Raw genomic sequence first — 12,434 nt, 5'->3', positions numbered from 1 at the left:
TAACACCACCACTAACACCACCACTACCACCACCACCACCACCACTACTGACACCACCACCACCACCACTACTGACACTACTATCACCACCACTACCACTACTAACACCACCACCACTACTACTACTACACTACTACTGACACTACTGACACCACCACCACTACTGACACTACTAACACCACCACCACCACTACTACTACTAACACTACTACCACTACTAACACCACCACTACCACCACTACTGACACCACCACCACCACTACTACTGACACCACTACTAACACCACTACCACTACTAACACCACCACCACCACCACTACTAACACCACCACTACCACCACTACTAACACCACCACCACTACTAACACCACCACCACTACTAACACCACCACCACTACTAACACCACCACCACTACTAACACCACCACCACTACTGACACCACCACCACTACTAACACCACCACCACTACTAACACCACCACCACTACTAACACCACCACCACTACTGACACCACCACCACTACTAACACCACCACCACTACTAACACCACCACCACCACCACTACTGACACCACCACCACCACCACTACTACTAACACCACCACCACCACCACTACTGACACCACCACCACTACTAACACCACCACCACTACTAACACCACCACCACTACTAACACCACCACCACTACTGACACCACCACCACTACTAACACCACCACCACTACTAACACCACCACCACTACTAACACCACCACCACTACTAACACCACCACTACCACCACTACTGACACCACCACCACCACCACTACTAACACCACCACTAACACCACCACTACTAACACCACCACTACCACCACTACTGACACCACCACCACTACTACTGACACTACTACTATTAACACCACCACCACCACCACCACTACTGACACCACCACCACTACTACTGACACTACTACTACTAACACCACCACCACCACCACCACTACTGATACTGACACCACCACCACCACCACTACTAACACCACCACTAACACCACCACTACTAACACCACCACTACCACCACTACTGACACCACCACCACTACTACTGACACTACTACTACTAACACCACCACCACCACCACTGACACCACCACCACCACCACTACTTGCAGGCGCTACGCACGCTGCTCCAGCTGCGTATCCATGAAGCGGAGGTTCGCCGCGACTCTGAACCTGCCGGCGGCAAGCGCCGGCAAGGAGCTGCCGGGGCCGGTGCCAGGCGCGGTGCAGCCGGAGTGTCGCGGATGCAGCGGAAGGTTTGTGGGTGTAGGTGTGTGGGTGTAGGGGGGGTGTAGGTGTGTGTGGGTGTAGGTGTGGGTGTAGGTGTGGGTGTAGGTGTGGGTGTAGGTGTGTTGGTGTGTGTGGGGGTGTAGGTGTGGGGGTGTAGGTGTGTGGGTGTAGGTGTGTGGGTGTAGGTGTGTGGGTGTAGGTGTGGGAGTGTAGGTGTGTGGGTGTAGGTGTGGGGGTGTAGGTGTGTGGGTGTAGGTGTGTGGGTGTAGGTGTGTGGGTGTAGGTTTGGGGGTGTAGGTGTGGGGGTGTAGGTGTGGGGGTGTAGGTGTGTGGGTGTAGGTGTGTGTGGGTGTGTGTGTAGGTGTAGGTGTGTGGGTGTAGGTGTGGGGGTGTAGGTGTGTGGGTGTAGGTGTGGGGGTGTAGGTGTGTGGGTGTAGGTGTGTGGGTGTAGGTGTGTGTGTGTAGGTGTGTGGGTGTAGGTGTGTGGGTGTAGGTGTTGGGGTGTAGGTGTGTGGGTGTAGGTGTGTGTGGGTGTAGGTGTGGGGGTGTAGGTGTGTGGGTGTAGGTGTTGGGGTGTAGGTGTGTGGGTGTAGGTGTGGGGGTGTAGGTGTGTGGGTGTAGGTGTTGGGGTGTAGGTGTGGGGGTGTAGGTGTGTGGGTGTAGGTGTGTGGGTGTAGGTGTGGGGGTGTAGGTGTGGGGGTGTAGGTGTGTGGGTGTAGGTGTTGGGGTGTAGGTGTGGGGGTGTAGGTGTGGGGGTGTAGGTGTGTGGGTGTAGGTGTGTGGGTGTAGGTGTGGGGGTGTAGGTGTGTGGGTGTAGGTGTGGGGGTGTAGGTGTGTGGGTGTGGGGGTGTAGGTGTGTGGGTGTAGGTGTGGGGGTGTAGGTGTGTGGGTGTAGGTGTGGGTGTAGGTGTGGGGGTGTAGGTGTGTGGGTGTAGGTGTGTGGGTGTAGGTGTGTGGGTGTAGGTGTGTGGGTGTAGGTGTGTGGGTGTAGGTGTGGGGGTGTAGGTGTGTGGGTGTAGGTGTGTGGGTGTAGGTGTGGTGGTGTAGGTGTGTGGGTGTAGGTGTGGTGGTGTAGGTGTGTGTAGGGGTGTAGGTGTGGGGGTGTAGGTGTGGGGGTGTGGGTGTGGGGGTGTAGGTGTGGGGGTGTAGGGGTGTGGGTGTAGGTGTGGTGGTGTAGGTGTGTGGGTGTAGGTGTGGGGGTGTAGGGGTGTAGGTGTGTGGGTGTAGGTGTGGGGGTGTAGGTGTGGGGGTGTAGGTGTGTGGGTGTAGGTGTGGTGGTGTAGGTGTGTGGGTGTAGGTGTGGGGGTGTAGGGGTGTAGGTGTGTGGGTGTAGGTGTGGGGGTGTAGGTGTGGGGGTGTAGGTGTGTGTGTGTAGGTGTGGGGGTGTAGGTGTGTGTAGGGGTGTGTGTGTGGGGGTGTAGGTTTGTGGGTGTAGGTGTGGGGGTAGGTGTAGGGGTGTAGGTGTGTGTGTGGGTGTGGGGGTGTTGGTGTGTGTAGGGGTGTAGGTGTGGGGGTGTAGGTGTGGGGGTGTGGGTGTAGGTGTGGGGGTGTAGGTGTGGGGGTGTAGGTGTGGGGGTAGGGGGGTGTAGGTGTGTTTAGGGGTGTGTAGGTGTGTGTAGGGGGGTGTAGGTGTGTGTAGGGGGGTGTAGGTGTGTGTAGGGGCGTAGGTGTTGGTGTGTGTGGGGGTGTAGGTGTGTGTAGGGGTGTAGGTGTGTGTAGGTGTGTGTAGGGGTGTAGGTGTGTGTAGGGGTGTAGGTGTGTGTAGGGGTGTAGGTGTGTGTAGGGGTGTAGGTGTGTGTAGGGGTGTAGGTGTGGGGGTGTAGGTGTGTGTGTGTAGGGGTGTAGGGGTGTGTGGGGGTGTAGGTGTGTGGGTGTAGGTGTGTATAGGTGTGTGTAGGGGTGTGTGTGTGGGTGTAGGTGTGTGTAGGGGTGTAGGTGTGTGTAGGGGTGTAGGTGTGTGTAGGGGTGTAGGTGTGTGTAGGGGTGTAGGTGTGTGTAGGGGTGTAGGTGTTGGTGTGTGGGTGTGTGTAGGGGTGTTGGTGTGTGTAGGGGTGTTGGTGTGTGTTGGTGTGTAGGTGTGTGTTGGTGTGTGGGTGTGTGTAGGGGTGTGGGTGTGTGTTGGTGTGTGGGTGTGTGTAGGGGTGTGGGTGTGTGTGTGGGTGTAGGTGTGGGTAGGGGGTGTAGGTGTTGGTGTGTAGGTGTGGGTGTAGGTGTGTGTGGGTGTGGGTGTAGGTGTGGGGGTGTGTGTAGGGGTGTAAGTGTGTCTGGGTGTAGGTGTGGGGGTGTGTGGGGGTGTCGGTGTGTGTGTGTTGGTGTGTGTGGGGGTGTAGGTGTGGGGTTGTGTGTAGGGGTGTGGGTGTGTGTTGGTGTGTGTGTGGGTGTAGGTGTAGGGGTGTAGGTGTGTGTGTGTTGGTGTGGGTAGGGGGGTGTAGGTGTAGGGGTGTAGGTGTGTGTGTGTGTGGGGGGGTGTAGGTGTGTGGGGGTGTAGGTGTGTGTGTGTAGGTGTGTGGGGGGGTGTAGGTGTAGGTGTGTGTGTGGGGGGTGTGGGTGTAGGTGTGTGTGGGGGGGTGTAGGTGTAGGTACGGGGGTGTAGGTGTGGGTGTAGGTGTAGGTAGGGGTGTGTGTGTGTGTGTGGGGGGTGTAGGTGTGTGTGTGTGTTTGTAGGTGTAGGTGTAGGTAGGGTGGTGTAGGTAGCGGGGTGTGTGTAGGTGTGTGTGTGTGTAGGTGTAGGTAGCGGGGTGTGTGTGTGTATAGGTGTGTGTGTGTGGTGGGTGTGTGTGTGGGTGTGGTGGGTGTTTGTGTGTGGTGTGTGTGTGGTGTGTGTGTGGGTGTAGGTGTGTGTGTGGGTGTGGTGGGTGTTTGTGTCGTTGAGTTGGTGGGTGGTTGAGTGAGTGGGCATGCAAGTGGGTGGGTGAGTGGATGTACTGCCCCTGCCACGATAACGTGGAATGTCCGCGTGGCTGCAGTGGAGGAAGGCTGCGGAGATTCTGGAGAAGGAGCTCATGGAGGCAGACGCCACAGAGGGGAGGGAGAGGAAGTCCAAGCTGGTGAGCAACTACACTCACCACCACCACGCTCACCACCACCACGCTCACCACCACCACGCTCACCACCACCACCACACTCACCACCACCACCACGCTCACCACCACCACCACCACCACGCTCACCACCACCACCACCACCACCACGCTCACCTCCACCACCACCACGCTCACCACCACCACGCTCACCACCACCACCACGCTCACCACCACCACGCTCACCACCACCACCACCACCACCACACTCACCACCACCACCACCACCACCACGCTCACCTCCACCACAATCACCACCACGCTCACCACCACCACCACCACCACCACACTCACCACCACCACCACGCTCACCACCACCACACTCACCACCACCACCACCACCACGCTCACCACCACCACCACGCTCACCACCACCACCACCACACTCACCACCACCACACTCACCACCACCACGCTCACCACCACCACGCTCACCACCACCACCACAATCACCACCACGCTCACCACCACCACCACGCTCACCACCACCACCACGCTCACCACCACCACGCTCACCACCACCACCACCACCACCACACTCACCACCACCACAATCACCACCACCACCACCACACTCACCACCACCACAATCACCACCACGCTCACCACCACCACCACCACACTCACCACCACCACGCTCACCACCACCACCACGCTCACCACCACCACCACGCTCACCACCACCACGCTCACCACCACCACCACCACGCTCACCACCACGCTCACCACCACCACCACGCTCACCACCACCACGCTCACCACCACCACCACAATCACCACCACGCTCACCACCACCACCACGCTCACCACCACCACGCTCACCACCACCACCACGCTCACCACCACCACCACCACCACCACACTCACCACCACCACAATCACCACCACCACCACCACACTCACCACCACCACAATCACCACCACGCTCACCACCACCACGCTCACCACCACCACCACCACACTCACCACCACCACGCTCACCACCACCACCACACTCACCACCACCACCACCACACTCACCACCACCACAATCACCACCACGCTCACCACCACCACGCTCACCACCACCACCACCACCACCACACTCACCACCACCACCACGCTCACCACCACCACACTCACCACCACCACCACGCTCACCACCACGCTCACCACCACCACCACGCTCACCACCACCACGCTCACCACCACCACCACAATCACCACCACGCTCACCACCACCACCACGCTCACCACCACCACCACGCTCACCACCACCACGCTCACCACCACCACCACCACGCTCACCACCACGCTCACCACCACCACCACGCTCACCACCACCACGCTCACCACCACCACCACAATCACCACCACGCTCACCACCACCACCACGCTCACCACCACCACCACGCTCACCACCACCACGCTCACCACCACCACCACGCTCACCACCACCACCACCACCACCACACTCACCACCACCACAATCACCACCACCACCACCACACTCACCACTACCACAATCACCACCACGCTCACCACCACCACGCTCACCACCACCACCACCACACTCACCACCACCACGCTCACCACCACCACCACGCTCACCACCACCACCACGCTCACCACCATCACGCTCACCACCACCACCACCACCACCACGCTCACCACCACCACCACACTCACCACCACCACAATCACCACCACCACCACCACACTCACCACCACCACAATCACCACCACGCTCACCACCACCACGCTCACCACCACCACCACCACCACCACACTCACCACCACCACCACAATCACCACCACGCTCACCACCACCACGCTCACCACCACCACGCTCACCACCACCACCACGCTCACCACCACCACGCTCACCACCACCACGCTCACCACCACCACCACCACACTCACCACCACCACCACAATCACCACCACGCTCACCACCACCACGCTCACCACCACCACCACCACCACCACGCTCACCACCACCACGCTCACCACCACCACGCTCACCACCACCACCACGCTCACCACCACGCTCACCACCACCACCACGCTCACCTCCACCACCACAATCACCACCACGCTCACCACCACCACCACAATCACCACCACGCTCACCACCACCACCACAATCAACACCACCACCACAATCAGCACCATGCTCACCACCACCACAATCACCACCACCACCACCACAATCACCACCACCACCACAATCACCACCACCACAATCAGCACCACGCTCACCACCACCACCACAACACAACACCACCACCACAATCACCACCACGCTCACCACCACAATCACCACCACTACCACAATCACCACCACCACAATCAGCACCACGCTCACCACCACCACAATCACCACCACAATCACCACCACCACAATCAGCACCACGCTCACCACCACCACCACAACACAACACCACCACCACAATCACCACCACACTCACCACCACAATCACCACCACGCTCACCACCACCACCACAATCACCACCACCACCACAATCAGCACCACGCTCACCACCACCACAATCACCACCACCACCACCACAATCACCACCACCACAATCAGCACCACGCTCACCACCACCACCACCACAATCACCACCACAATCACTACCACAATCACCACCACAATAACCACCACCCTCACCACCACCACTCACTGTGTGTGTGACACTGTGTGTGTGACACTGTGTGTGTGACACTGTGTGTGACACTGTGTGTGTGACACTGTGTGTGTCACTGTGTGTGTGTCACTGTGTGTGTGTGTGACACTGTGTGTGACACTGTGTGTGTCACTGTGTGTGTGTCACTGTGTGTGTGTGACACTGTGTGTGTGTGTCACTGTGTGTCACTGTGTGTTTGTGTCACTGTGTGTGTGTGTGTGTCAATGTGTGTGTGTCAATGTGTGTGTGTGTCACTGTGTGTGTGTGTCAGTGTGTGTGTCACTGTGTGTGTCACTGTGTGTGACACTGTGTGTGTCACTGTGTGTGTGTGTCACTGTGTGTGTGTCACTGTGTGTGTCACTGTGTGTGTGACACTGTGTATGTCACTGTGTGTGTGTGTCACTGTGTGTGTGTGTCAGTGGGGAGCGATAGTGTAGTGGTTAGCGCTACGCTGCGCTATGAACCTGGCGACCCGGGTTCGATTCCCGCTCACGGCCAACACCACCAGTGACGATTATCTGAACCGGTCCCGGGCCTCCCCTAGGTCGACTCAGCCTCAAATGAGTACCTGGTGCGGTGTGTAAACATCGCGACTGGGGAGACAAAGGCGGTCGGGCGTGGTGCTGGCCACCCACCCCCTCGTGTACCGTTCCGGCCTTCATAGGTGCTCACTAACAGCACTTGCCCCTACAGTCTGTTAAGGCTATATGGGGGATCTTTGTGTGTGACACTGTGTGTGTGTGACACTGTGTGTGTGTCACTGTGTGTGTGTCAATGTGTGTGTGTCACACTGTGTGTGTGTCACTGTATGTGTGTCACTGTGTATGTGTGTCACTGTGTGTGTCACTGTGTGTGTCACTGTGTGTGTGTGTCACTGTGTGTGTGTGTGTCACTGTGTATGTGTGTCACTGTGTGTGTGTCACTGTGTGTCACTGTGTGTGTGTCACTGTGTGTGTATGTGTGTCACTGTGTGTGTCACTGTGTGTGTATGTGTGTCACTGTGTGTGTCACTGTGTGTCACTGTGTGTGACTGTGTGTCACTGTGTGTGTCACTGTGTGTGTCACTGTGTGTGTCACTGTGTGTGTATGTGTGTCACTGTGTGTGTCACTGTGTGTCACTGTGTGTCACTGTGTGTGACTGTGTGTCACTGTGTGTGTCACTGTGTGTGTCACTGTGTGTCACTGTGTGTGTCACTGTGTGTGTCACTGTGTGTGTCACTGTGTGTGTCACTGTGTATGTGTGTCACTGTGTGTGTCACTGTGTGTGTCACTGTGTGTGTCACTGTGTGTGTATGTGTGTCACTGTGTGTGTCACTGTGTGTGTCACTGTGTGTGTCACTGTGTGTGTCACTGTGTGTGTGTCACTGTGTGTGTGTCACTGTGTGTGTGTCACTGTGTGTGTGTCACTGTGTGTGTGTCACTGTGTGTGTGTCACTGTGTGTGTCACTGTGTGTGTGTCACTGTGTGTGTGTCTGTGTGTGTCTGTGTGTGTCACTGTGTGTGTCACTGTGTGTGCAGCAAGTTGACATTCTAGACACCCTCTTCACGTTATATTTCCGAATCCTCAAGAAGTCGGGAGACTCCACCCCACTGCTCTCTCCCGTGCTGGAAGGGCTCTCAAAGTAACCTCACCAGATACTCACCAGATACTCACCACCTCCTCACCAACCTGCTACTCACCACCTCCTCACCAGATACTCACCTCCTCCTCACCAGATACTCACTCACCTCCTCACCAGATACTCACCTCCTCACCAGATACTGACCTCCTCCTCACCAGATACTCACTCACCTCCTCACCAGATACTCACTCACCTCCTCACCAGCTACTCACTCACCTCCTCACCAGATACTCACTCACCTCCTCACCAACTACTCACCTCCTCACCAGATACTCACTCACCTCCTCACCAGCTACTCACTCACCTCACCAGCTACTCACTCACCTCCTCACCAGCTACTCAGTCACCTCCTCACCAGCTACTCACTCACCTCCTCACCAACTACTCACCTCCTCACCAGATACTCACCTCCTCACCAGCTACTCACCTCCTCCTCAACAGATACTCACCACCTCCTCACCAGCTACTCACTCACCTCCTCACCAGCTACTCACCTCCTCACCAGATACTCACCTCCTCACCAGCTACTCACCTCCTCACCAGATACTCACCTCCTCACCAGCTACTCACTCACCTCCTCACCAGCTACTCACTCACCTCCTCACCAACTACTCACCTCCTCACCAGATACTCACCTCCTCACCAGCTACTCACCTCCTCACCAGATACTCACCTCCTCACCAGCTACTCACTCACCTCCTCACCAGCTACTCACTCACCTCCTCACCAACTACTCACCTCCTCACCAGATACTCACCTCCTCACCAGCTACTCACCTCCTCACCAGCTACTCACCTCCTCACCAGCTACTCACTCACCTCCTCACCAGATACTCACTCACCTCCTCACCAGCTACTCACTCACCTCCTCACCAGCTACTCACTCACCTCCTCACCAGCTACTCACTCACCTCCTCACCAGATACTCACTCACCTCCTCACCAGATACTCACTCACCTCCTCACCAGCTACTCACTCACCTCCTCACCAGCTACTCACTCACCTCCTCACCAGATACTCACTCACCTCCTCACCAGCTACTCACTCACCTCCTCACCAGCTACTCACTCACCTCCTCACCAGCTACTCACCTCCTCACCAGCTACTCACTCACCTCCTCACCTGCTACTCACCTCCTCACCAGCTACTCACCTCCTCACCAGCTACTCACCTCCTCACCAGCTACTCACTCACCTCCTCACCAGATACTCACTCACCTCCTCACCAGATACTCACTCACCTCACCAGCTACTCACTCACCTCCTCACCAGCTACTCACTCACCTCCTCACCAGATACTCACTCACCTCCTCACCAGATACTCACTCACCTCCTCACCAGCTACTCACTCACCTCCTCACCAGCTACTCACTCACCTCCTCACCAGCTACTCACTCACCTCCTCACCAGCTACTCACTCACCTCCTCACCAACTTACCTCCTCACCAACTTACTCACCTCCTCACCAGCTACTCACCTCCTCACCTCCTCACCAGCTACTCACTCACCTCCTCATCAGATACTCACTCACCTCACCAGCTACTCACCTCCTCACCAGATACTCACCTCCTCACCAGCTACTCACCTCCTCACCAGCAACTCACTCACCTCCTCCTCACCAGCTACTCACTCACCTCCTCCTCACCAGCTACTCACTCACCTCCTCCTCACCAGCTACTCACTCACCTCCTCACTAGCTACTCACTCACCTCCTCACCAGCTACTCACCTCCTCACCAGCTACTCACCTCCTCCTCACTAGCTACTCACTCACCTCCTCACCAGCTACTCACCTCCTCACTAGCTACTCACTCACCTCCTCACTAGCTACTCACTCACCTCCTCACCAGCTACTCACCAGCTTACTCACCTGATGATGTTGTTGATGATGTTGATGTTGTTCACGTTGATGTTATTGACGTTGATGTTATTGATGTTGATGATGTTGATGATGTTGTTGATGTTGTTGATGTTGTTGTTGATGTTGTTGATGATGTTGTTGTTGATGTTGTTGTTGATGTTGTTGATGTTGTTGATGTTATTGATGTTGTTGATGTTGTTGTTGACGATGTTGTTGATGTTATTGATGTTGTTGATGTTATTGTTGTTATTGTTGTTGTTGATGATGTTGATGTTGATGTTGTTGATGTTATTGATGTTGATGTTGTTGATGTTGTTATTGATGTTATTGTTGTTGTTGATGTTGTTGATGTTGCTGACGTTGATGTTATTGACGTTGATGTTATTGATGTTGTTGATGTTATTGATGTTGATGTTGTTGATGTTATTGATGTTGTTGATGATGTTGATGATGTTGATGTTGTTGATGTTGTAGTTGATGTTGTAGTTGATGTTGTTGTTGATGTTGATGATGTTGATGTTGTTGATGATGTTGATGTTGTTGTTGATGATGTTGATGATGTTGATGTTGTTGATGTTGGTGTTATTTATGATGTTGATGTTGTTGATGTTGTTATTGATGTTGTTGATGTTGCTGATGTTATTGATGTTATTGATGTTGATGTTATTGATGATGTTGTTGTTGACGATGTTGTTGTTGATGTTATTGATGTTGTTGTTGTTGATGTTATTGATGTTGTTGTTCTCCCGCTAGGTTCTCCCACCTCATCAGCGTCGACTTCTTTGATGACCTCCTCATTGTCCTGCACAGACTCACAGAGTCATCCGTGAGTTTTCACTTAACTCTCACTTAGCTCTCCCTTAACTCTCCCTTAACTCTCCCTTAACTCTCCCTTAACTCTCCCTTAACTCTCCACTTAACTCTCCCTTAACTCTCCACTTAACTCTCCCTTAACTCTCCCTTAACTCTCCTTAACTCTCCCTTAACTCTCCCTTAACTCCCTTAGCTCTCCCTTAACTCTCCCTTAACTCTCCCTTAACTCTCCCTTAACTCTCCCTTAACTCTCCCTTAACTCTCCCTTAACTCTCCCTTAACTCTCTCTTAACTCTCCACTTAACTCTCCCTTAACTCTCCCTTAACTCTCCCTTAACTCTCCCTTAACTCTCCCTTAGCTCTCCCTTAACTCTCCCTTAACTCTCCCTTAACTCTCCCTTAACTCTCCCTTAACTCTCCCTTAACTCTCCCTTAACTCTCCCTTAACACTCCCTTAGCTCTCCCTTAGCTCTCCCTTAACTCTCTCTTAACTCTCCCTTAACTCTCCACTTAACTCTCCCTTAACTCTCCCTTAACTCTCCCTTAACTCTCCCTTAACTCTCCCTTAGCTCTCCCTTAGCTCTCCCTTAACTCTCTCTTAACTCTCCCTTAACTCTCCACTTAACGCTCCCTTAACTCTCCCTTAACTCTCCACTTAACTCTCCCTTAACTCTCCCTTAACTCTCCACTTAACTCTCTCTTAACTCTCCCTTAACTCTCCACTTAACTCTCCCTTAATTCTCCCTTAACTCTCCACTTAACGCTCCCTTAACTCTCCCTTAACTCTCCCTTAACTCTCCCTTAACTCTCTCTTAACTCTCTCTTAACTCTCTCTTAACTCTCCCTTAACTCTCCCTTAACTCTCACTTAGCTCTCCCTTAACTCTCCCTTAACTCTCCCTTAGCTCTCCCTTAGCTCTCACTTAGCTCTCCCTTAACTCTCCCTTAGCTCTCCACTTAACTCTCCCTTAACTCTCCCTTAACTCTCCCTTAACTCTCCCTTAACTCTCTCTTAACTCTCCCTTAACTCTCCCTTAACTCTCACTTAACTCTCCCTTAACTCTCCCTTAACTCTCCCTTAGCTCTCCCTTAACTCTCCCTTAACTCTCCCTCAACACTC

General features: G+C 54.4%; 1 protein-coding gene across 1 annotated transcript in view; it reads left to right on the top strand.

The window, feature by feature from the left end:
• Nucleotides 1-12,434, top strand: part of LOC142908391 (nucleolar complex protein 3 homolog) — a 66,449-nt gene that overhangs the window by 42,063 nt on the left and 11,952 nt on the right. The window contains exons 10-13 of the mRNA XM_076058987.1: nt 1,155-1,298; nt 4,239-4,319; nt 8,541-8,644; nt 11,256-11,328. Of these exons, the coding sequence (XP_075915102.1) occupies nt 1,155-1,298; nt 4,239-4,319; nt 8,541-8,644; nt 11,256-11,328 (402 nt within the window). The remainder of the gene's footprint in view (nt 1-1,154; nt 1,299-4,238; nt 4,320-8,540; nt 8,645-11,255; nt 11,329-12,434) is intronic.

Source organism: Petromyzon marinus (genome assembly GCF_048934315.1).
Source record: "Petromyzon marinus isolate PM22_M1 ecotype Great Lakes invasive population chromosome 83 unlocalized genomic scaffold, UKy_Petmar_22M1.pri1.0 chr83_unloc.3, whole genome shotgun sequence".
Classification (NCBI taxonomy): Eukaryota; Metazoa; Chordata; class Hyperoartia; order Petromyzontiformes; family Petromyzontidae; genus Petromyzon; species Petromyzon marinus.
This window is presented reverse-complemented; position numbering and strand designations above follow the sequence as displayed.